Genomic DNA, 27071 nt, shown 5'->3' with positions numbered 1-27071 from the left:
CTGGATGGGTGTTAGAATTTTGATCGGTTCTAGTGCAATTCCGATCAAGACGGAATTTTCTGGGTTGTTTTATCCTGAAGATAACGTGACTTAATTTCGAACTGCTTAATGGCGAAGCCGCGAAACGTCTCAAAAAGAGCGAGATCCGCGACTCAACCTCCTTTCACAAGCTTCTGTTTTGCAGGGTTTTTTTTCAATTTATTCGCTGAAGGCTCCATTCCAGATTCCGTCCCAGGTACGGTTTGCAGGGAAGCCATTTCCAACAAATATTACTTGCTCAAATAATTAAGTTAAGAGCACAATTTTCTGATTATATAATTTAAACCATTGTCTTGATAATGTTGGTGAATTTATATCACAAATTTTTTATAATAATTATATGTCAATTGGGATAAGTGTTGAACATCATGTAGCTCATGTTCATACACACTATAAGAAATCTAGTCTTTAACGATAAAAAAATTGGTTGCAAAATCTACTTTTTCGTGGCAAATATTGTTTAGCAACAAAAAACTTTTGTCATAACCATTCGTCTCTAAAGCCTAGTCAGTGAAAGGTTTTTGCAACGATCTTTTAAAAAAAAATCACAAGATGCTACGAGTTTATAAAATGTCACATTCTTGTTTTGATGAACAATAAAAAGTCAAGCATTTTGTCAAAACATCGCAAGATATGACATTTTATTTATTCATTGCATTATGCGACATTTTTGCTTTCAGTATAGTAATCTTGCGATGTTTGATGTTTTGTTACAAACTTTAACAATTTTTAAAAAGAATTATTATTCTTTGCAGACATTTTTTATAAACATTATCCATGATAACAAATACTTATGGTGCAACTCTATATAAAATTAAACAAATATGAACCAAATATCGTACATAAGATTAACATATGTATAAAATTTTAATATCTACTGCAACAAAAATAAGTTTCCAACATAAGGTTTGAATATTATCAACTACAAGCTCAATTTAATCTAAAACGTATTCTTCCAGAAAGATTGAATATTGCCACCAACAAGTGAGGTTTTAGTCCTGCACACATTATATTAGTTTTAAACATAAGTCAAAGATTCCAAAACATATCGAAAGTTAAATATTAAATTTAAATATATTGACATAAAAGGATTAATCACTTTTTTTTATTATCAATCCTAAGCTACTCTTTATAAACATAATTATCACAAAACTCAAGTTAATTACAAAACATAATTATCACACGTGCACGCACGCACGCACATACACACACTATTTTCACAACAACAGTTATGAAACATTCAATAGCTACATCATTAGTAAGAATCATTGTACACAAGTTAAAACTAATTAATTTGATTAACATGAACATAAGTTGAAAATAATAAAATTACCTTAATAAGGAATGAACTTAATTCAATGAATCTTTCTAGAATTTCACTCAGTTGATTGAATCTTCTTTCGTACTCATGATGTTGCAACTCAAGTTCTGGACATTGAAAAAATACATCAACTGGACACTTATCATAAACTTATTTAAAGTAAACAAAAATATATGGAAAATATATAATAATAATAATAATCAAATATATTCAACAATGGACAAACTCTTAAAGGAGCATAACCAATAATAAAATCAACCTTAGATTGGAATAACGCAAATCAAGCAATCTTCTAATATTCACTAGCACAATATTAAATAATTAATGACTTCCAAATCACACAAACTTCGATCACATAATGACACACTTTGAACACACAAAGAATCCACCAAAATGCACTTCAAACATATACAATATAACTATACAATCATTCTCGAAAATACTTTTTAGTACATAACAAACTTAGATATCCTATGTAAAAGCATCTAAAGGGTACATCAAATTTTCATCATGCTAATCAAACAACATCTCCAAATGAGCTTGAACCACATGAATAGCATCAAAATCACTCTTTAAATTTCTCAATAAACAAAGTTTCAACTACAAATTATAAAGTAAGAATGCTAAAAGAAACACTACAAAAATCTACATGCCTTCGAGAAGCTTAATCAAGAAGAAAACCAATGTACAAATAGAATCTCTAAATAAAAGAAACAAATGTATGTGAATGAGTAATATAAAGTCCAAATAAGAGACAAGATCAAAAATTGTTTTTTAACTTCAAATTTTCAATGACATACCTCTAATCACACAATAAGATAAGAAAAATATTACATATGAACAACCATCTATAAATCATAGTTAAGCAATAATCTAAACTTAATTACAAACATACTTCCAAAACACACACTAAGATGAAAGATCTCTGTTTGACTCCAAAATATGCTCTAAGAATTTGAAGTACTCCAATCAAATCCTAAAAGCTTTCTAAAATGCATACGAGTTTTTGTCTAACTCCTAAATTACTAGGACTTGACTACATTGATCAACTCCTTTGAACTCTTAACTTATAACTCATTTTTTCTTCTCTCTACCACTTTTAGTACTGGTTCAATTAACTTCCCCTTTTATCTCTAAAAGGAAATAAATAAAGTTCATTTACTAAAAGAAATTCTTCCTAAAAACGGAGAGGAAGTTCATAGACAAATTTTATCTATCAAAGGGAAAACTAAAGTTTCAAAGTGGATGAAAACTAAGGAAAAAATACATAAGAAATCTTGAACAAAAAAAAAAAAAAAAAAAAAAAAAAAAAAAATTAAAAAAAAAAAAAAAAAAAAAAAAAAAAAAAAAACCCCACTTTGTACATGAAAACCAAAAATGCTTATTTTGAGAATCCAAGCCAACAGAATAGAACATACTTGCCCTAAAACTAAATACCGCTTCGTCCCAAGTTTAGACAAATGACGCTTTCTTATTAATTTTAGACGATTGACACTTCCTCTCCAACTTTATATGAACGAAACTAGAAATTCCTCCTTGATTTCGAACAAACAGCGCAACTCCTTGCTTTAGACAAGAATGGTGGACTATAAGAAATGGGTAAAAACTGAAACCCTCAAGTGAATGTATTAGAGTGAGTATTAGAAATTAGTTTATATTTTGTTATAAGTTTGTTGTACAAGTAGTTAAATGATTAGTCATTGTTGTAATTATGCCTATTTATAGGCCTCTTTTGGTTAATAAATGAGATAGCAGATTTATTTACTCTGCTTTAATATGGTATCAGAGCAAAATTAAAACTCTTTGACTTTTCGTTTTCCCTCCAGCCACTCTTTTTCTTGTGTCTTTTCTTCTTCTCGAGCCGATCTCGCTCCCCGACCTTCCGGACGCTAACATTGATCTCGCTCGCCTCCGTCCACAGTGTCGAGTGAGATTTTTCTTGTGATTTTTTATCTTGCTCCCCGACCTTCCGGACGATAACACTGATCTCGCTCGCCTCCGTCCACAATGTCGAGCGAGATTTTTCACGTGATTTTTCGTTCTTTTTCTTCATCCGAAACGAAAATCATGACCAGATCCGACGACCCAACCTCATCCGGAAACTCCAACTCCATGGAGAATGTTCGAGCTTCCCCATCTTCCATTCTTGAACAATATCAAAACCCTTATTTTCTTCATCCTTCAAACAGCACCATTCTTGAACAATATCAGAACCAGTCTTGTGCTCGTTTCCAATCTTCTTACGGAATCGAATTACGACTCGTGGAGTTAGGCGATGAAGATTGGGCTCACTGTCAAGAATAAACTCGGTTTCATCAATGGTGAAATCTCTCGACCTTCAGGTGAGTTACTCAGTTCTTGGATCATATGTAATGGCATTGTCACTACGTGGATTCTTAACTCTCTTTCCAAAGAGATTTCTGCTAGCATCAACTTCTCCGATTCTGCTCAAGAAATTTGGGTTGATCTACAAGAACGGTACCAACGTAAAAATCGACCAAGAGTCTTCCAACTACGCCGTGAAAATTCCAACTTATCCCAAAATCAAGATTCTATTACCACATACTATGCCAAGCTGAAAACGTTGTGGAATGAACTCATCTCCTATCGCCCATCTTGTTCTTGTGGAAAATGCACTTGTGGTGGTGTCAAGAACCTACAGACTTACTTCCAAACAGAGTATGTTATAGCTTTCCTCATGGGTTTAAACGATTCATCTGCTCCTATCAGATCTCAGTTGTTACTAATGGAACCAAAACCAACAATCAATCGGGCCTTTTCTCTAGTTGCACAGGAGATTGACCAGAAAGCTTATTCTTCATCCTTTGGCAATGCGATATCTTCATCTAATGCCACTGCCCTTCTTGTGAAAAATGGTTCTTCTGCTTCCCACCAGACTGTTCCAAGCTATTCTCACAACACCAATCAAAACAAGAAGAAAGATAGACCAATCTGCACCCACTGTGATATTCAAGGGCATACTGTTGATCGTTGTTACAAACTCCATGGATATCCACCAGGGCACAAGTTTTACAAACCTCCCGAATCAGCAAGAGCATATCATTCTGATTCTTTATCCTCTTTAACATCTGAACAATGCCAAGGCTTATTGGCTATGCTCTAGTCCCATCTCAACAAGTCCAAAACAGCCACCATAGCGGCAACGTCCAATAAGGCAGATTCTATCACTCCTACAGCTCACGTTGTAGATATTTGTTCCCTTTCTGATATATCTTCTGATCAGCGGATACTTGATTCCGGTGCATCAGCACATATCTATCATAATAAGGTCCTATTTACTACTCTACGACAAATTAAACCGACAACAGTTATTTTGCCTAATCAGTCTCAACTTCTGGTTGAATTTGTTGGGGATATTCAAATTAGTACAGATATCATGCTACAGAATGTGCTATATATATCAGATTTCTGTTTCAACTTAATTTCCATAAACTCTTTAACTTCCTATCTACCCATCATGGTCACTTTTTTTAGTGATTTTTGCCTCATTCAGGACAAGTACTCTTTGAAGACGATTGGCAAAGCTAACAAATGGAATGGATTACACTTGTTGCAAGCATCAGTTGATAAGTCCTTACATTCATTTTCACATACTACAGAACTTGTTTGTTCTTCCACTACTACTTTCTCTGCTTCTACTTGGCATAATCGACTTGGACATCCATCATATAAACATCTTAGTTTCCTAAAAGACATTTTACATGTAGACATGGATAGTACTTGTACTAAATGCATGATTTGTCCTCTAGCAAAACAAAAACGACTGCCTTTTCAAAGCCATAATAGACTTGCTGCTCATTCTTTTGATCTTATACATTGTGACATTTGGGGCCCTTACAATGAACCTACTCATGCTGGATATCGTTACTTTTTAACACTAGTTGATGATTATTCTCGGTACACTTGGGTTTTTTTTATGAGGAACAAAGGTGAAGCTATTACTATTGTCCTTCGCTTCTTTCAGTTGATTGAAACTCAATATGGTTTTTCCATAAAAGCTTTTCGATCGGATAATGCACTAGAACTGGCATTTACTGATTTTTTTGCTGCCAAAGGTGTTCTCCATCAGTTTTCTTGTGTTAAACGGCCTCAACAAAATTCGGTAGTAGAAAAAAAACATCAACATTTGTTAAATGTCACATGATCTCTGTTATTTCAAGCTAGGTTACCTATCTTGTTTTGGGGCGAGTGCATATTGACCGCATCTTATTTGATCAACCGCATTCCATCTCATATCTTATCCTAGCAAACACCTTACTATCGTTTGACTACTGAACATGCTGACTATACTTCACTACGAACTTTTGGTTGTCTTTGTTTTGCCTCTACTTTACCTTCTCACAGGACCAAGTTTCAGCCTCGGGCCATTGCCTCTGTTTTTTTGGGATATCCTACTGGCATCAAGGGCTATCGCTTATATGACATTGAGAAGAAGCAATTTTTTATTTCAAGGGATGTTGTGTTTCATGAAGACATATTCCCTTTTCATCAAATCAGTTTTCAAGCAGAGGTACTTGATCATTTTCCTGATCTAGTTTTACCATTATCACTTCCATTTTCAGGTGATTTATCCAACAGTGAAGCCTCTTCATCAACCGCTTCTGCTACTCCTGAGCTTTCTGACCAGCCTACTTCACATGACGTTTCTCAACCTACTGCTCCCTTTGCACCTGCTGATGATGATGTTGCAGTCACTGATCAGCCCCATCTGTCTTTACTTGACAATTCTTCTCACTGTCACTGCTCTACAAGGACGACTAAACCACCCTCATATCTCAGGGACTATCATTGCAACCTCCTTTTACACAATCATTCTCAGCAGACAGTTACTAAGTATCCTTTGCAAGCTGTTTTATCTTATGACAGACTAAATCCTATCTACAAGATGTTTGCCCTCAATATCTCAGCCGCATATGAGCCTCAGTTTTATCACCAAGTTGTCCCTTATGAACATTGGCGCCAAGCTATGCACGATGAACTTCTAGCAATGGAAACCAACCGTACATGGTCTGTTGTGCCCTTACCTCAAGGCCAACACTCTATTGGATACAAATGGATATACAAAATCAAGTATCGTGTAGATGGAACCATTGACCGCTACAAGACACGGTTAGTAGCCAAAGGATACACGCAGTAAGAAGGCCTCGACTACATTGAGACATTTTCTCCTGTTGCCAAGCTTGTTACTGTCAAAGTACTTCTTGAACTCTTGCAGTCTCAAAAGGTTGGTCTCTACTTCAACTAGATGTTAATAATGCTTTCTTACATGGTGATCTAGTTGAAGAGGTATACATGGATCTACCATTGGGTTACAAGCACAATGTTGTTCACAAACAGGGGGAGCATCTTGTTTGTCACTTGCATAAATCCATATATGGCCTTAAGCAAGCATCATGCCAATGGTTTGACAAGTTCTCAAAGGCACTCCTTCACTTGGGATTTTCTCAATCCAAGTTCGATTACTTCTTATTCACTCGAGGTTCTACTCAATCCTTTGTTGCTTTGTTTGTTTATGTTGATGACATAGTCATTACCGGTGCTTCTTTACCTGTACTACATGAGATCAAAGATCATCTACACGAGACCTTCAAGCTCAAAGACTTAGGGTCTCTTCGATATTTCTTAGGTCTTGAAATTGCAAGATCGTCTCAGGGTATTCTTCTATCACAACGAAATTATACATTGCAGCTCCTAGAAGATCATGGTTTGTTGGCTTACAAACCGGCTCCTCTACCTCTTGATCCGGTTTTAAAGCTCCAATTTGATGTTGGTACCCTTCTTCCTGATGCAACATTGTATCGGAGATTCATTGGAAGATTGCTATACTTGACTATTTCTCGGCCCGACATAGCTTTTGTTGTCCATAAGCTTAGTCAGTTTGTTGCTCAACCTAGACAGCCTCATCTTGATGCTGCCATGTTCTTACTTAAGCATTTGAAAGCTTCTTCGGGCCAAGGTATTCTGCTACAACCTGTCCACACATTTCAATTAAAGGCGTATTCTGATGCTGATTGGGGATCTTGTCCTGATTCAAGGAAGTCTAACCGGTTTCTGCATCTTCTTAGGTGATTCCATAATTAGTTAGAAGGCTAAGAAACAGTCTACGGTATCCCGTTCTTCTGTCGAAACTGAATACCGAGCTTTGGCTGCTACTACAAGTGAATTACTATGGGTTGAACAACTTCTTCATGAGCTTTCGGTACCTCTTATTCATCCCTCTTTAGTCTATTGTGATAATGAGGTTGCTGTCCATATTACTGAAAATTTGGTTTTTCATGAACGGACAAAGCACATTGAAATTGATTGTCATTTTGTCCGAGATCACATTGTTCGTGGCAATGTCAAAATTCTTCCCATCCGGTCTCACTTGCAGCTTGCTGATATCTTCAACAAGACTTTGCCCAACACTTTTTTTTTCTCCTTACTATCCAAGATGGGTATTCTTGATATAACCACACCATCTTGAAGAGGAGTATTAGAAATTAGTTTATATTTTGCTATAAGTTTGTTATACATGTAGTTAAATGGTTAGTCACTGTTGTAATTATGCCTATTTATAGGCCTCTTTTGGTTAATAAATGAGATAGCAGATTTATTTACTCTGCTTTAATAGTGAGAAAAAAAAAGATCTTGTGATTAAATCCTAATTTGTCGCATACCTAGGCTTGCAACTAAAGTTTGTTTCATTGCAAACCCTTCAATCAAGTGTCAAAACTCCCGCCTAACTAATTGGGCTTGCAACCAAAGCCTAATTTGTCGCAAGGTATCCTGCGTTGAAATAAGTTTTCATCGCAACTTGCAACGTATTGTAGCGTCATCACAAGATCAACTGTAACGCATTAATATTTTGTCACACTGAAATTGTGACAATTGAGGTTAATCATCATAAACGACTTATCATTCTTTCATCACAAGGTTAGAGATGAAATTTGTATTTTGTCACTAAATATGCGACGATATAGAAATAGTTGCTAATAGTTCGTCACTAATAGTCATATTTCTTATAGTGACACAAAATAGTATAGTAGAATCATTTATAAAAAGTTTACAATTAATTACTAGACCATTGATTATGAGAGTTAAGCTTCCTACATCTATATAGGGACACGCTATTTTGCATGTTATATCACTTGTACGCATTAGGCTGGTAGCTTATTATAAGTACTCGTAGCTACAATTAGCTTATAGCCATGAGCCAAATCTTTCCCATTTGAGAATGTTTGGATGTGCAATATATGTTCTAATTGCTCTACCACAACGTACTAAGATGGATCCTCAAAGGAGGTTAGGAATATATGTTGGATTTGATTCCCCATCAATTATTAAATATCTTGAACCTTTGACAGGTGATATATTTACTATACGATTTGTTGATTGTCATTTTAATGAGACAAATTTTCCAACATTAAGAGCAGGAATTAAGAAGCTGGAAAAGGAAATTATAAGAAATACATCGTTATTGTCTCATTTAGATCCCCATATACATCATTGTGAACTTGAAGTTTAAAAAATAATTCATTTGCAAAATATAACAAATCAATTACCAGATGCATTTATAGATGCTAAGAAAATAATTAAATCACATATATCAACTAAAATGTTCTATCATAAATTGATATCCCAATATAGTAAGTTGCCATTAATGAGTATGGGATACATCAAAAGCGTAATAGACCAATAAGTTCCAAAGATAAATATCCTCGAAAAAGAAAAATAGTCAATAGTAAAAAAAAAAAAAAAAAAAAAACTTAGTTGAGGATGTAGATACCCATGAAAAAATCCTTGACATGACTAATTAGGAAGGTAAAATACTTAAAGATAATAATGAGATTTCAATAAACTATGTCATGACATGAAAAAGATAGAATAGAACTAGTATAGTTATTGACAACATTTTTGTGTATAATGTTGCTCTTGGTATTATATCTGAAAATGAGGATCCTGAACCAAAATATGTTGAAGAATGTCGAAATAGAAAATATTGGCTTTAGTAGAAAGAAGCAATTGAGGCATAATTAAACTTCTTTTCAAAATGTCAGGTTTTTGGACCAGTAGTCCGAACACCAGAAGATGTCAAACCTGTGGGGTATAAATGGATATTTGTGAGAAAAAGAAATAAAAAATAACAAGGTTCTTAGATATAAAGCAAGACTAGTTGCACATGGTTTTTCACAAAGACCTGGTATTAATTATGATGAGAAATACTCCCCAATGGTGTATGCAATACACTAAGATTTTTAATTGGTCTGACTGTTGGGATTGATGCCCTAAATCTCGTAGGGTCCTATAGTTTGTAATTGTAATGTACATACATCTTATTTATTTAATAAAATACATGATGTTTTATTTTATTTTTAGTTGCATTAACCACAAACCAATAAACTAAAATTCAAGGTTATCTTGTAGCTTAAACATATATGCAGAGACATACGGGTGGATCATGTTTAAGTGATTACCTAAATGGTCTATAATAGATGGATAAGGTTGGATAACTTACCCTTGTTGTCCTATGAGTACGACCCACTTTGTAGATGTTACAATTTTTGTAAAGTGCTACAAATGATCTGATCCTGATCATTTGTGTGGAGACATGTGAGCGTGGATATTCTATACAAAGGATTTTATATAAGATCGGACCATGAAATATTTAGTCTCATTATATAACGTCGTTCATAATAGAGACTTACATTTCACAAGGATGACCTAAGTAACATGATCTGAATCTTGAGTGAGTTGTGAACTCCTATCTATGAGGGCGGTCCTTTGATTTGTATGGATGAGAGTGGCCAGATCGCCGACTCAACAAGCCTACTATTTTGAGGATTCTTCTGATTGAGGAGCTGGGAACACAACTACATAAGATGGAATTCGCTCCTTCCCCGAACCAGGGGTAAGTAGATAAATTGTTCTCTTAAGGGCTAACTCCAAGACTTGAAAAATGTGGTGTCACACCCTCTCTTGGCCCGAGAAGGGTTCAATCATAGTTGGACTATGATTTATTATTCATTAGAGGGATCAGCGGTACTTAAGGAGTTAGATGTAACTATAGGGACAAAACAGTAATTTTGACTAATTGTACTTATGAGCAATTTGTGAAAGGTCATCGTACTATTGGTTGGTTATATCCAACGGACACAGAAATATATCTGTAGTTCGAAGAATGCAGCTGTCGGTCTTTAGTGGAGTGTCGTTGTTCTTTAGTGGAGAGCTCGACAGTTAATGGATGATGAATAATTTAATTAAAGGAGTTTAATTAATTATTCACGTACCGTTAGAGCTTCAATCTACAGGTACATAAGGTCCCCTTAGTAGCTCAACGAGAATAAATGAGAATTGGTTTTTGGATTAATTTGAATTGTTCAAATTAATTGAAGGAATTAATTATATAATTAATTTTAATTATATATGATATAATTACTATAATTTATTTGATACATTATAATATAAAGTATATTTGAGAAGAAATAAATATTTGAGTATGATTCAAATATTAATTATATAAATTTGATTCATATAATTAAATTTAATATAAATGTGATTTGTATTAAAAGCCATTAGTGAGAAAGAATTGAAATTACAAGTTATATTGTATTTGATACAATATTGAAACGGTAGATTATATGTTATATTTGATATAATATATAGTTTAATATATATATATATATATAATAAGGTAGTTATTATATAAATATATATTAATTTTTTATTAAAGTAAATAATATAATTTAATTTTAATTTTATTTTAATTTATTTTGAAAATAATTATGGGAGGGAGTTGTAACTCTCTCCCCCTTCTTTCTCTCCATCACGTGAGAAGGGGGTTAGAACAAAACGTCTATTTTTTCTTCAACATTTGAGTTTTTCAGAGAAAAAAGATTATGTAATCTTTTGTGCTTTTCCTCCTCTCAACTCTCTCTAGTTTTTCCTTCCCCAAAATAGCCAAAGCCCACAACTCCTAGGTTCTCATCCCAGGGAATACCAAGACAGCCTTCGTGGTGGTGTTTGTATTGTTCGAGGGAATCCATTGAAGAACGGTCTTCAAAGGTAAGGGTTTCAAACCCAAATTTATTCTTCTATTTTATTTTTTTTAGCATGCTATAATTTCTTTTTAAATGCATAATTTTTTGTTACTCTTTGTAAAATTCTGTATTTTGTAAATTTTAGAAATTGGGACAATCCGCTTCCGCTCAAGAACCTTTAACCAGGTTCCTTCAATGACTATATATGAAAGTCTGGACATATATCTTATGGATGTTGTCATAACATATTTATATAGATCTCTTGATAATGACATTTATATGAGAATCTCATAAGGATTTAACATACCTGAAATATATGAATCAAGTTCTCAAGAACTGTATTCAATAAAGTTACAGAGATCACTATATGAATCGAAACAATCAGAACGAATGTGGTGCAATCACCTGAGTGGATATTTGCTGAAAGAAGGATATCAAAATAATCCAATATGCTTGTATGTTTTTATAACAAAATCACAGTCAGGATTTGCAATTATAGTATATTGATGACTTAAATACAATTGGAACTCATGAAGAGCTTTCAAAGGCAATAGAATATCTTAAGAAAGAATTTGAGATGAAAGATCTCGAAAAAAAAAATTTTTCCTTGATTTGCAAATTGAGCATTTAGCAGGTGAGATATTTATTCATCAGTCAACTTATACAGAAAAATTTGGAAATATTTTATATGGACAAAGCACATCAATTGAATATTCCAATGGAAGTTTGTTCACTAGATGTGAAGAAAGATATATTTCGACCTTGAGATGATAATGAAGAACTTCTTGGTCTTAAAGTACCATATCTTAGGAAAATTAGTGCACTTATGTATTTACTTATAGGAAAATTATTTCAAATAGTAAAACTGTTGAAAATATTTACAAGATATAGCAAAATTTTAGAACTATCAATGATAGACATTGATAAACACTGATAGAGTTTTATCAGGGTCTATCAACATCACTGAAAGACACTGATAGAAGTCTATCAGTATCTATCAGCGTCTATCATTGATAGTTCTAAAATTTTGCTATATTTTATAAATATTTTAGTTTATTTTTCTATATTTAAAAACAACATTTACTTATAATACAAGACCAAATATTGTATTTTCAGTAAATTTATTAACGAGATATAGTTCTTCTCTGACAAAAAGACATTGAAATGGGATTATGCATATACGTCATTATCCCTGAGAAACGATTGATATAAGTTTGTTTTATTCAAATAAATCAAATTTCGTTCTAGTTGATTATGCAAATTTTGGATATTTATCTAATCCGCACAAAGTTAGGTCTCAAACCAGTTAACTGTTTACATGTGGAGAAACTGCTATATCATGGCGATGAGTAAAACACACCATAACAACTACTTCCTCAAATCATACTAAAATTCTTGCAATTTATGAGGTTGGTCGAGAAAGTTTATGGCTAAGATCTATGACTTAGCATATTCATGGAACATCTGGCTTATCTTCTAGTAAAAATCTTCCAACGATATTATACGAAAACAACACAACATGTATAGCCCAAATCAAAGGAGGATATGTTGAAGGAGATAGAACAAAATATATTTCACCAAAGCTTTTCTAGACTTATTATCTTGAAGAAAATGATGACATCAATGTACAACAAATTTGTTCGAAGGATAACCTGTCAGACTTATTTATAAAATCATTACCTATTGCAACCTTTGAAAAATTGGTGCACAATATTGGAATGTGACGACTTAGAGATCTTAAGTGATTCATGAGGGGGAGCAAATATATTTATATTCTTTTAGAAGTATAAATTATATGAAATATGTACTTTTCCTTCACTAGGACTTTTTTTTCATTGGATTTTTTCTTAGTAAGGTTTTAGCGAGACATATTTTATATATAATGGGCATCTAAGGGGGAGTATTATATATATCTATGACAAAATAGATGTCTAATGCCTAGTGTCCTAAACAGAAATATCATATCACTTCTTCTCCATGTAACTTTATAAATGTTCATATGTCCTACAATTACACATTCTTAAGGGGCGTTTGGAGTAAGAAGTTATTATAGTCCTAGGGTTATTATAGTTAGATTATAATAGTTTTTGTTTAGGGTTTACATTAAGAGTTATTATAGTATGTATTTGAGGTGTAAACTATTTTAATTTGAGGAGGAAATAGTAAATACTGTAGCAAATAATAAAAAATATAAAAAAAATGTTGAATGTAAAATAGTAAAAACTTTAGCAAATTGAGATTTTGAAATAGTGTTGACGGTAGCTAATTGAGGATTACAAAATAATATGTCCCAAACGTCCCTTTAGTGTTCATGTAATGCCACATCCTAGTAGCTAAATTGTCTATAAATAGTGACAATTGATGGATTGTTAAAGAATATATATTGATTAAAATTAATGAGAATTTTGGAGAGAAATAGATTTCCACAAATTTCATAATTTTCATAATCTTTTATTTTCACTTTTCTATATTTTCTAATTTTCTTTATTTATTTTTATATAATATAATTGAGTGGTATTTGTGCTTCCGTTGTACCTCATGTTTCTCCTCAACTTCACATCCCATACTTATTTAGTTTTTGTATTTTACAAAGTTCCTAAAAAGTTTCCAATGTTTCAATTTTATTGATTAATTTTATTAGATTAATGTCCATGTGACAAGTTAGCTTTATTATCGAAGGATTATACCTTAAACGAATGCATAATCACGTTATGAAAGTGTAAAACAACTTTAAACTATAAATCTATACAGAAAACTCAAATTTTAGAGATTTATTTTACATAACTTTTTAGAGCATTTGGTCTAAGAAATAAGAGTCGGAGGAATAGAACTATTAAACTTCCAAGAAAATTTCAGACTCCACGACTAAATAAAACATCAATTTCATAACTTATTAATTCTTTATCATGTGAAATTCATAACTGTCTCAAACATCCAAAAATTTCTAAACCTATTATAAAAAAAAAGTATGTAAAACTTTTTCAGCAAGTATATAAAGTAAAAAAAATATAAATTCTATAAATAAACCTAATTTAGGCAAAGAGCTAAGAGCTTTGAATGAGGGTTAATTTTGGGTGCTTTTCATAGGTACCATTTATTGGGTGTGGTTGAAAAGAAGGTCTCTTTAACGTCATTGAGTTCCCGTGCCAATCAATCATCATTAATTCCACGAAAAGAAAAGCCCGCTTTATTTATGTTCGTAGTCAACAAACTTTATGTCACATTCTAATATTCCTAATTATTTACTCTTATTTAATATGTCCATAATGTTACTATTAATTATTAAATCTCCCCAGAATTTATGTCATTTTTCACATTCATTTATTCTAAAATTTTATAAAACATAGCTAACTCATTAAGAAAAATATCACTAGTTACTTAGTTAAGATATATACCAAATACCACCGACAAAAAAATTAATTCTCTAAAAAAAATTAAGAAAAATGTCAATTTATATCTCTAAACTTTGGGTTTTACCCGTTAAAACTATCGAACTTATAATCGTATCAGTTTAAACTTTGAATTTTCGTAAGTGTATCAAGTTGTACCTCTATTACGCTTTTTTGTTTGGATTACGCTTTTTTGTTTGGGTTGGATATATATCACGTGAGACTTATAATTTTATCAATTAAATCCTTAAATTTTCGTTAGCAAATTAATTTAGACTCTCAATTAAGATTTACTTTGACAATCATTGATGCATCATTTTCAATGTGAAACTGACATTTGAAGAAGTCTATGCTAGCGTGAGAATTGATGCATGAACAACTTTCTAAAGTAATTTTAAAAAATGATCTAAATTGATTCACTTATGACAATTTAAGAGTTTAATTGAAATAATTATAAATCTATGTTTTTCGAATAAAATCTAAAAAAGGGTGTAGACTAGTAAACATATTTATGATTTAAATTTATATAATTATTAGTTTAGAGTTTTAATTGATATAATTCAAAAGTTAGACATATAAAGCAATATGTTTAGAGGATTATTTATATATAAGTTATTTTTTTTTCGCTATTTGATTATTGGCATTTGGTATGTTTAAGAATTAAATTACAAAAATTTTCTAATTTATATTTTAATGTGATATTAGTTTCGCTACTTGTTCAAATTTAGAGATTATTGAGATGAAACTAAAGGCTTAAAATCTAAATTTAAAAAGTAGCTTGATCTCTTCCTAAACCTCCTAACATGATGTTAGAATGGGAAGGTAAGAAAAAAATGAAATTAATTTTTTTAAAAAAAAATGAAAAAATGTCTATGTCAATTTATTTACAAATATAACAAAATCTTAATAGACAATAATTTGACGACCTATCGTTATCTATCATTAATACTATCCATGTTTAATCAATGACATTTTTTTACTGTATTTAAAAATATTTTCAACTTGTAGTGAATTAATTCTCGAGATAATTTATTTATCATTATTGTTGTTGAGTAGAAGAGATGGTGGATTTATTATATGGGCTTTTCAGTGCAAATGTAGTCTTGGAGGCATCTTGCTAGCACTCAATTTTGTTTGGTTTGGGATGTGGGGATATGTAATGAAACACATCTTTTAAAATAAATGAGAAATACTAAGAAAAAAACTTTTGTTTAAAATGTTTTATTTTTTTTTTCCTAGGTATCTTTTTTTTTTTTTCATAGCGGTTGGATATATAATAAATCAATTTTTTTTTTCTGTTTTTATAATTTTAAAAGTTAGTTTAGGAACTAAGAAGAAAAGTTTATGTCATTGGAGATCTTTTTGCACTCTATCTATTATATATTAATCTAGATTCTCGAACACTTTTTCTTCCTTGCTTTTTTCAGTTTAAAATTTTTCTTTTCTTCAAAAATTATTGGGTGAGTTAAAGAAATATGAATTTTGACCATCTATGAAGCACAAATACTTCATGTGAGGTAAAGAATCAGTATCAAACACGTATCATATATGGGTACTTCTAGATACTTATCAGATACGTATCTAACACACGATTTGACGTATCTATTTCTGCACATACTTCTTTTTAGAGAAAAAAGACAAGCAACTTATCAAATCCTTTCCAATCTAAAACTAGGTAACCTATTTAAAAAACTCACTACTCGAGTCTAAGACTAAAAGGGAAAAAAAAATATAACAGACCAAATCCTAGACTAGAATCATCTAATCTTCATCTTCACATTTGAGTTCCCACAAAGTTCACCAAAATATAAACCATTTGAATATCTTCAACAATTCAATGAAGAAGTTCTTGGTTTATTTTCATACTTCTCCCTCTAATCTTCTTCTTCTTCTTCTTTGCAATATGAGTCACTTTTCTATTACATTTTATTAACTATTGTACTTTAACATCTTAGATGTTGCTTTTTTGTATTATATTTTAGTGTTTGTATTCTATTTTGTACTATTATTATTAACTTGTATGCTAAATTTATATATATCCTAGATTTATTTTAAAAGGAAAAAAAATGTATCTTTAAAGTATCAATACTCTTATTTTTTAGAAAAATATATATGAAAAATGACGCATCCTTAGATGTATCCGTATCTTAGTTTTTTAGATATTGACGAATCGTCGTAACCGATCATATATGTATCGTATAGTCGTATCTGTGTCTATGCTTCATCGTTGGCCATACTGTACAATTACAAAAACAAATTCTTGTTAGCACATTGAATGATTAATATTTCTCGTCTCGTAAAAAAAATTCTCCCTCATCCGTTTCCTTAATATCTGTCACTCTGAGATGGGATGGAAGAATATAGACAACCAATTAATAGTTGACCGATCATTAAATTTGTCAAAAATGGCCTCGAGACGAAAAGGGATGGGAGAGTAATAAAGTGGACATAAATAAGAGAAGAAAATAACTGGGAAAGACACCATAGAGGACCACATCTAACAACCCTATACACATTATATTAATATAATATAAGCTTTTGTATCAAAATATGTTCTGAACTCACAGCTTTGGATGCGTCATATTTAACATTGCTATAAATATGATTCTAAATAATAGTTTTTACAATTTTTTTCTTTTTTTTCTTTTTGGAATTCAACATGAATATTATTATAGTTTTTGCATCAATTAATAATTTTGAGCTATTAAAATAAATTGACACTATCTCCAAAATAACTCATTTGAAATATAGTTATAAAATAAGTATTTTTTTTTTTAACCCATAACAAAAATCTCTACAAGCAAACAATATTTTTATTGTCAACTTTAAGTATAAGTTAAATCGAGAAATTTGCACATTTGGTTGGGAAAAAAAACATTAATTAAATGATAGAAACTATAACAGAACTTTGGCTAAATTCATGATTGTCGCTAATATTTGAGGTTTTTTTTTTTTTTTTTTTCCAAATTTCCTCCCTATTATTTAATAATTTCAATTTAGTCCTTTTATGTTTTACATTTTAAATTATAACTCACCATTAAAAGTTTAAAATTGACTTATGATTAATGTATATAGCGTGATACTTAATGGAGATGGAAAAAAAATTAAGAAAAAAAGTAAGGATACCTACGTGAGAAAATTTTGAAATGTGTTCTCTAAATTTTTAGGGGTAAGTTCACGAATAATTCTTTTTAAAGTAATAATAAAAATAGGATATATAGGAAATAAATTATAAAAATAAGGTAGAGGAAAAAAGTATTGATAAAAATAGGGTAGCAAAATCGTGTACCCATTACACGATTTTTATGTCAGCTCGTGGACGGGTCCATTAGTTCCATATGTTTATTATTTTTTTATTGTTTTTTTATTTAAGTGGATACAAAGTTGAACAGATCTATTTGAATTTCAAGGTAAAACAAATCTATGTGAAAAAAATAGATTTAGTCTGCTAAAAATTTGATTCAATTTTTATTTGACCTTTAAAATTTTGAATTTTATAGTAAAAAAATTTCCAAAAATACAAAAAAAAAAAATAATAAATAAAAGAAGAAAAGAAGAAGACATAAGTTGGGGAAAATGTGAAAAAAAATAGATTTAACCTTAATTCGGGCGTAGGAATTTTTATTCAATTTTTATTTTACGGTAGGCCTTTAAGAATTTGAATTTCACAGTAAAGATTCTCCGAAAATGCAAAAAAAAAAAAAAATACTTAACAAATAAAAGAAAAAGACAAAAGTTGGGAGAAAAAATGTGAAAAAAAATAGATTTCGTGGCTAGAAATTTGATTCAATTTTTATTTCTAAAAATTAGGTCTACTTCTATTCAAGTTTTATGGTATTTTATCATAATTTTCTTTTAAAATAAATGTAAATTCTAAGTAAAATTTTAAAATAAAAAATAAGTTTATAATAATTTTTTTCCCTTCTGAATTTGACTTTGATTTGAAAAGATTTTTTTAAATGTAGTAGACTAACCAAAGCTTAAAAAAAAAAAAAAAAAAAAAAAAAAAAAAAAAAAAAAAAAAAAAAAAAAAATCTAAAATGATTCCCAAGAAATTGAAAAAAATAAATTCAGACTTTTTTCTCTTAGGAAACGTCATTCCTCCTAAAATCTAGTAACTCATTATATATCATGCCATATACTCAATAATATTACACAATTTCTAAGTCAATTTTAACATTTTTCAAGGATATATCTAATTTAGTCGCCAACATGAACATAATTCAACTAATAGAAAATAAACATGTACTAAGAAATGATAGATCTAAATCAATTCAAGACTTCAGCATAAAATAAATTTAAAAAAAACATACACACATTATTGGAATTTCTTGAACATGTTATATGATGCTTCAAACGACTAAGTATGGAGTCTCGTTGTCCGATCAGTGAGTCAAGATCCAGAGGCAACACGACCTGGTAGAGGTTGAGGAACAACACTTCCTAATCCTAAGTTGTATTCATATTTATGTTATTTACACTATTTACGATTTTATGTATTCTAACTCTATTGGTGCCTCTAACTCTATAATATGAATTATTCTCTCTAATAGTAAACTGTTCGTCCATTACCCATGGACGTAGGTAACATATTATAAGTAAATTATGTAAATTTTTATGTCAATTATATAATACTTTACGATTTCCGTCTATCTTTTATTTTCTTGACACACATAATGTAATGCCCCAAGTTCAGGATTCGAAATCCAAAAAGCCCCAACATTCTTCTACATCTCCGATCTGACAACGTCATCCTTACTTGTCTAGAATGAGCATGCTAACTTTAAATGACATAGGATTGCTCTAAACTAAGTACGCTTAATTTTAAAGTTTTTATGATTGAGTCACCAAAAAAGAAGATGCACCTTTCATAACATGAGATTGCTTCATGCTAGATAATAACTTTTAATTCTTTTAAACCTTTCATAACTATACTTTCATGTCTTAAGATCTCTCTCATTATCTTGTTTTATTCATATGAATCTCCTTAGACACAAAATTGGAATTAAAAGTTATTAAAAAAGCTTTCCATTTATGATGGCGCCAAAGTACTAAAATCGAACGGGAAAAAATCTTTCATCAAACAGAGCAACCAAAAACAGAGTTTCAATTTGAGAGATCAATGAAGAGACAGAACAGCTTCTTATCATCCTCTTCACAAGTTGAAATTTCTTCCGATAACTTCCTCCGCCGCAGCCACCGCCACCACGGTTCCAGATCCTTCGGCTGCGTCTCCAGTCTCCTCCATTTCCTCTCCAACAACAACCACAGCCGCCGCAACAAATCCATCACATTCGGTAATTCCTTTTCTTCTTCTTCTTTCACAATCTTCTTCACCAATTCCATTCATTCAAACCTAATTTCACCATAAAATCTCTCCGTTTCAGTCCACAACAGCATTCACGAACTCGACAATGCGATTTCCAAATCGAATATTTCTCAATCTCCGAAGCATGAATCCGCCGCTAATCTCCTAATTTCCTCATCCGATTCGCCGCAGATCGCGGAACGATCCGAATCCACAATGTCGACGACGACGGTGGAGAGATTTCGAGGAGCGAGAGGTCCGATCGTGCGATTGATGGGACTAGAAAGCTCTACGGCGGAGGAAGGCGTTCCGGCGGCGGTGGAGAAGCAGAGGCAGATTATGGAAGCTTTGGAGAAATGTGAACAGGATCTAAAGGTGCTGAAGGAATTCATCGAGGCGTTTGAATCGACGGAGAGCTTCAGATCGTCGTCTCCGGCCGGTGAAGGGAAGAGGATTGAGTTGATGGTTTTGAAACAGAAGGAGGAGGCTAGTCCGGTGGCGTTGTCGGTGGTGGAAGAGTTGAGTAGGCGGCGGCATTTCGTTAACACCATGTTCTTCCACCGGCCATCTGCAAATTCCGGTACGTTCTTACACTAACAAAACACTTGCATTTTTATTTGTTCTTATATTATAATTTCAATATTTTTGGTTAAATGGTCAGTTTATTATTATTATTATTATTATTATTTAAGTATTACGGTATAATAATGATTAGGTGCAGTACTTCATCTAATCCCATACGGTCTATTAATTCAAAGAAAATATTAAGAAAATAAGATTTTGTTTGAAGAAAATAAAAACTGTCATTTGACAGTTTCTTATTTGGCCAGTTACCGCCTTGTCCAGCTTAAATAATACCTAATATTTTCTAACCATATAACTTACAAGTAGCCACCCTAATTTAAACCAGACCACTATTATAATAATAATTAATAATAATAAGTTCTTACTGAAAAAGTATTACTGATAGACCTATACCTATAATAATAATTATTATTATTATAATAATTATTATTTTAAACTTCCAATTTTGTTATGACTATTGAGTTTCGAGCGTATTTCCTACTATAAGACCTAAAGTTAATTTTGAATTTTGAGGTTTTTTTTTTCCTATTTATTTCATCATTGAACTTTAAAAAATATTTAATAAATTCTTAAAGGGTAATAAAATTGATTTCTCTATATTACATAAATTTGAATTTAATAATGTTACATGAAATCATCAATTCTCAATTTTGTGTTTTTGTAGATATGCAGATTTTTAAATTTTAATTGGAGATTAAATTTATAATTTTGAAAGTTTACACAGACCAAATAGATACCAATATTAAAATTTTTTAGATTAAATTCATAATTTAACCTAAAATTTAAATTAAAAAAATTATAATTAGAAAATTAAGAATTTATTGGCTCAATAGAACTTTTTAACGCTTGGAGATCTATTTAAGTACAATTTAATGGATTAAATTTGTGATTTAGCCTGATTTTTCCTCCTATATATAAGGTTTTTGGAAAAAATGAATTCGACTTTAATAATACTTTCAATGCACTTACCAAATATATATAATATATACTTTTTCTTTTTGTTTAACAATATGTAAAGTGAGGCAAAAAAAAAAAAAAAAAATCAAAATTTTACTTCAACTTTGAAATACAAATTTTAAATTGGTTGAATTTTGTTCATGTTAATATTTTTATATATTTTACAAACAAGCTCATGTTAAAAGGAAAAATAAGAACACTCAAATATAGCAATTTTTTTTAAGATAAGTTTATATAACATAATGATAAAAAAAATAGTTGTTTTCAAATAAAGAAAAATGAGTCATTCATTTACAAATATAACAAAATTTCACTATCTCTCAGTGATAGATCGCGATAGTATCCATGTCAGTGATAGATGTCTATTGTGGTCTATTGTAGCCTATCACCGATAGACAATGACAATTTGCTATACTTGAAAATATTTTCAGCAATTTCATCATTTAAACCAATTACTTTGAAGACAAATACTTTTAAGAGAAAATAATTTAAACAAATACTTCAACATAAACATAGCTTTAAAATAATGTGAAACATATTTAAAAATATTTTTTTTTATTTTTCTTAAAAAATAATGCTAATAATGAAACTTTACAAAAGCAGGGACTAATTGAAATTAAGTTAGAACAGGAGGGACCTAAAACTTTTAAATAATTGGGATAAAATGACATATCTTTTTTTATTTTCCATTTTGAAAAAGAAGTATCCTTTATTTAACTTTTTTGTTTTCTTTTACTTTTAAAATACGTTTGAAAAAAAAATTAAGTTATGTATATTAGTTATTAATTGAGGTAAGAAACCTCTAAAACTAGCCGTTAGTATGGTTACAAATATCCCTCATTTTTTTTTTTTGAAATGTATTGTAATTAGAGTGTGGGGTGGGAGAATCAAACCTCAAATCATGAGGTTGATAGTACGAACACTATAACAGTTGAACACTCTTATTGGCAAATATCCATAATTTTCTTACAACAGAGTATCCATCATTTAAATTTTAAATTATTTATATCAAGCTATTCCTCTTGTAAAAAAATGTATTTCCAATAATAGGAATTAAAATATCAAATAAAAATTCAAAAAATATATCCGCAACTAAACTTAAAAAAATTTCATGATAATTAAAACACCAAAAATAATAAGTTTAAATCTTACTTTTGTCTCTAAACTTTGAATCACATTCTATTTTTGTCCTTAAACTTTTAAAAACGTCCATTCTAGTCCTCAAACTTTTAAAAACTACTTATTTTGATCCATACTAATAAGATTCTATAAACTCTTAATCAAAAGGCTAGATGACTTGTACTTTTGGATGACTATACTGCCAAATAAGTTAGTCATACTAAAAACTTTAGAGTTTCAATTTTGAATTAGGTGGTCAAGCGATTTTCTATAGGAGATCTCAAAAGTCATTTTGCGTCCAAGATTTTAGCCGTTCACTATTTTGATATGTTAGTTGTTGGTATTTTACTTCACTTTCATCTTGCTTAATCTATACTAGATGCAATTTCATCCTAAACAGAACTTATCCTTATAGAGTTAATAAAATCTTAACCACAGGGACTACAATAAATATTTTTTAAAAATTCAGAAACTAAAATAGTTATGTTTGAAAGTTTCAGAGTCAAAATATAACAAACTTCAAAGTAGAAAGACAAAAATAATAAATATTTTCCTACTTCAAATTTTAAAAAGAGGGAGAAAAAATGACAAGAAAAAAAAAAGAAAAAGAAAAAGGAAAAAAAAAACCATGGTGAAGAAAAGGGGAAAGAAAATTATGATTATGTTAAGAGGTAAATTGGTAATAAAGTGAAAAGAAAGAAGAAAATAGGGTGTTTTTGTAATGATAGCATATCAATTATATTGCAGTATGCAATGATAATAATTTTTGGGACAAAATAAAGTAATCGCCTTTATTGTTTTATGCCATTATTCTCTACCCTAATAACTATAATATCATTCGACATTTGACACTATCTTTATTTTTATTTATTTATAGTTAAATTACGAATTTAGTATATTCCATCCATAAGTTCTTAATTGTGTAAATAGTTTAAACTTTTAATTTTTTTTCATAGAAAATTAAAATCTTTTTTTAAATGAATTAATTCACTATAAACAAGCTTTTAATTTTGTGAAGTATATTTGTGATTTTCTAAAAAAAAAAAATAAATAAATAAAACTTGGAGCTAAATTTGTAATTTAAGTTGTAGTTGTTTTTCTTAAAAAAAGTATTTATCTTTTTGGTCTAATTTCTATTTGATTTCTAGGTTTCAAAATGTTATATTTTTACACTTGACATTTAAGTTTTATTTCAATTTGTTCCCTCCCTCGATTTCAAGATATATACTTTTAACCTTGATTTTTCACTTCAATACTCATTTTTCATCTTTATCGTTAATGTATCTCAATAAATGTAAAATAATTAAAACAATTATAATTAATCAAGTTTCATTCATCATTTTTAAAATTAAATTCAAATTTTTATTGCAAAATTATTTTTAATTAATTAATAGACAGTGATGTCAATGATTGAAAAACGAGTATTTAATGAAATTTAAGATTAAAAATGTAAAACCTTGAAAATAAAGATCGAATTGAAACAAAGCTCAAATCTCAAGGGTAAAATTATAATATTCTAAAATCTATGGACTAAATTCAAGCTAAATTCAAACTAAACTTATTCCTTTTTTTTTTTTTTTTTTTCCTAGTTCTACCTTTTTCAGGCTTCATATTAAATATGTGCTCTTCTGGTTTAAACTTTCCGTTCAACTTTGATTCTCATAAAAAAGGACAAGTTCTCATTATTAAACAAGATAATTTAAAACTATTGTTTAAATTTTAATTTGTCCGTACTTCAAACTTTATTTTTAACCCATATATATATATATATAGGCTAACCTAGGTACTTTTCTTTTTTGAAATATAACCTAGGTACTCTTGAAACATTTATTTTAATTTTTGGATTTTTAGTCTAAGCGATTGTATATTCAGCCATCACTTCTAAAAAAAACTATTACTTCAACTAAGGAAATAACAATGTGCTTAAGTTTAGTCTCATTTAGATTATGATATAAGAACTTAGTTGGAAAAAGCAAATTAAATGGCCAAATTGACAAAAATACCTATAACCCACAAAGTTGGTTTCAACCATATTCTCAAACTTGTAAAAACTTCATTTTTACTCTTAAAGTTTGAAGTTTGTTTATCAAAACTTTGTTAATCAAAAACAACTTTTGCAGGATTTTATCATTAAATTCATAAATGAAAAGGTTTGAATTTGCTTATGTGATCAAATCTAAACATATATGTGGAAAAAAATTAACTAATTAATTAAGAAACATTTGTGAACTATAATTGTTGTCATCTTCTTTCTTTTAGCTTTATAGTTTCAATTTTCTATTATTTGATTTATAATTTTTGTATTAACTCTAATTCTCAAATTACTTATCTTCAACCATTAAAATGAAACTTTTCAAAATTTAACGATATCATTGAAACCATCATAAGTATTTTTTTATAATTTAACCAACTTCACAAAGTAAACAAAGGGTAAATATCATGTATATTGATGTTGAAATTATAAATTTAGCCCAAGTAATTTAAGCTCTATGTTCCAATAGTCTGAAGTAACTTTGGACTTTCTCATAACTGAATAAATTAAACGTCGAAGGCATCAATTACCTTTTATATATATATATATATATATATATATATTAGTACAAGACTCAAATTACCTAATGTCCAAATTAAAAATAAGTAGAAAATTGAAACTCTACGATAATTACTCGAACAAAAAAACCTCATGGAAATGAAGACTGCAATCCTCCGGTGTAATTTTTTTAACAGAAAATTTTTATGCATGCATTTACACCATTTAAAAAATAAACAATATTGACAAAACAAACATATATATAAGCTCAATTGACATATAGTATATATGTATTTTTGGACCAAAAAGTTAGCAGTTTGAATCTCCTATTTAAATAGAAAAAGAAAAACATTGATCAAATCCAAGATAGATCTCTCCAAGTTTCAACTTTGACTCAAATGGCATACCTAAACATATTTCCAACCAAATTCATATATGTCTGTGTGTGTGTACACATAGCTTTCTATATGGAACATAATTTGGTGATTTTCAACAACAATATTGTAGGACGAATGGAATTACAGCAAATACAACAAATGCAAAGGAAGAAACCAGAAGGGGACATGATGATGTTCAATAATCTAAGCAAATTTGACAGTACCAAAACCAAAATCCACGAGATAGTGATTGGTAACTGGAAAAGTGAAAAAGCAGCTGAACAATCTCCACTATGTAGAAGCAAGGTGGCAATGAGAGATAGTGTAGAACAAGTCTTCAAAGAAATTTCTTGGGGTCAAAACAAGGAAATGGGAAGAATAGGATTGGCTTTACAAAATCAAATTTGTGGGGATTTGATTGAAGAGTTGGTTAAAGATTTGAATTATAACTATACATGTGGTTATTATAGTTCACTACCCTTTGAAGCTTGCAAGAGAAGACTTTGTTTCTAGTGTTTTTGTTTTGTATCTCAATACACAATATGGTAAATCATATTTGATTTTATTTAACTGTTTCAGTTTATAGACATTTTTGTTACTCATATTAGTACTTAGTTATTTAACTTTTTTTTTTTTTTTTAACCTTTACATGATCTTATGCTTCTTTGTATTAGTGTTTCATATGAATATAAAAATGATCAGCTATATTATTGAGAGTTGTTGGATGTGTATATATACTAAAGATTATGCTATGGCAATGACTGTTATTAATATTAATGAAGTGTTTTCCAAGGAAATTTTGATGAGAGTGGTTAATAGTAACAAATAAGTAGGAAGGAAATATGTAATTGCATGTTTGTGGCTCTTAGTGACACCCTACCCTACTGATGTTGCCATGATGATCCCATAGCATCCATGCAAGCTCTCTCATACCATCCATCTCACCATGCAACATCACTAGTCGAGTTTTATTTTGTCCTAAATAGGTCTTTAAGATTTGAATTTAGAGGTCAACTTCTACTTTTGTTTCTAAGCTTTAAGATTTGAATTTAGTTTCTATTCAAGAAATTCTTTCCTATGGAAAAAAGATGGTCAGGCTCTTCATGAGTCGAATGTGAGTGTGGGCAGCACACTTGAAAAGAGAGGATTTTTATCCTTGTGACAATCAATTATTCTTTCAGTTCAGGTAAAGATGCATTTCACATGAGAACAAAGTAAACAAAGAAGCAAAATAAGATGCAAGGGCACAACAAAAAATAAGATTGGGGTATGGATCTCCATTTAAACTCCTTTTCATGGTTCCTAATGCATCTTGTAATCCCATGAATTCCCATCATTAAAAGGGAAAAAAAAAAAAAAAAAAAAAAAAAAAAAACAAACTTGAGATACAAGACATTTTCTCTTGA

At 30.2% G+C, this 27071-nt stretch overlaps 2 protein-coding genes across 2 annotated transcripts; both read left to right on the top strand.

The window, feature by feature from the left end:
* The first annotated feature begins 3635 nt into the window (after positions 1-3635).
* On the top strand, positions 3636-4484 carry LOC120090845. Its single transcript, XM_039048549.1, has one exon. It carries the CDS (start codon positions 3636-3638, stop codon positions 4482-4484), a length of 849 nt encoding a protein of 282 aa, XP_038904477.1.
* A 15352-nt stretch (positions 4485-19836) lies between these two features.
* LOC120091709 lies at positions 19837-27040 on the top strand. Its single transcript, XM_039049822.1, has 3 exons — positions 19837-20086; positions 20177-20677; positions 25796-27040. Exons 1-3 carry the CDS (start codon positions 19912-19914, stop codon positions 26176-26178), a joined length of 1059 nt encoding a protein of 352 aa, XP_038905750.1. The 5' UTR covers positions 19837-19911; the 3' UTR covers positions 26179-27040.
* The last annotated feature ends 31 nt before the right edge of the window (positions 27041-27071 follow it).

This window comes from Benincasa hispida, chromosome 11 (genome assembly GCF_009727055.1).
Source record: "Benincasa hispida cultivar B227 chromosome 11, ASM972705v1, whole genome shotgun sequence".
NCBI lineage: Eukaryota > Viridiplantae > Streptophyta > Magnoliopsida > Cucurbitales > Cucurbitaceae > Benincasa > Benincasa hispida.
This window is presented reverse-complemented; position numbering and strand designations above follow the sequence as displayed.

Bases quoted from the DNA above. Each gene is read 5' to 3' on its own strand.
- LOC120091709 (XM_039049822.1), top strand. From the start codon at position 19,912: ATGAAGAGACAGAACAGCTTCTTATCATCCTCTTCACAAGTTGAAATT. The intron at 20,087-20,176 runs GTAATTCCTTTT...TCTCCGTTTCAG, and splicing joins CAACAAATCCATCACATTCG to TCCACAACAGCATTCACGAA. The intron at 20,678-25,795 runs GTACGTTCTTAC...ACAATATTGTAG, and splicing joins CCGGCCATCTGCAAATTCCG to GACGAATGGAATTACAGCAA.
- LOC120090845 (XM_039048549.1), top strand. From the start codon at position 3,636: ATGAAGATTGGGCTCACTGTCAAGAATAAACTCGGTTTCATCAATGGT.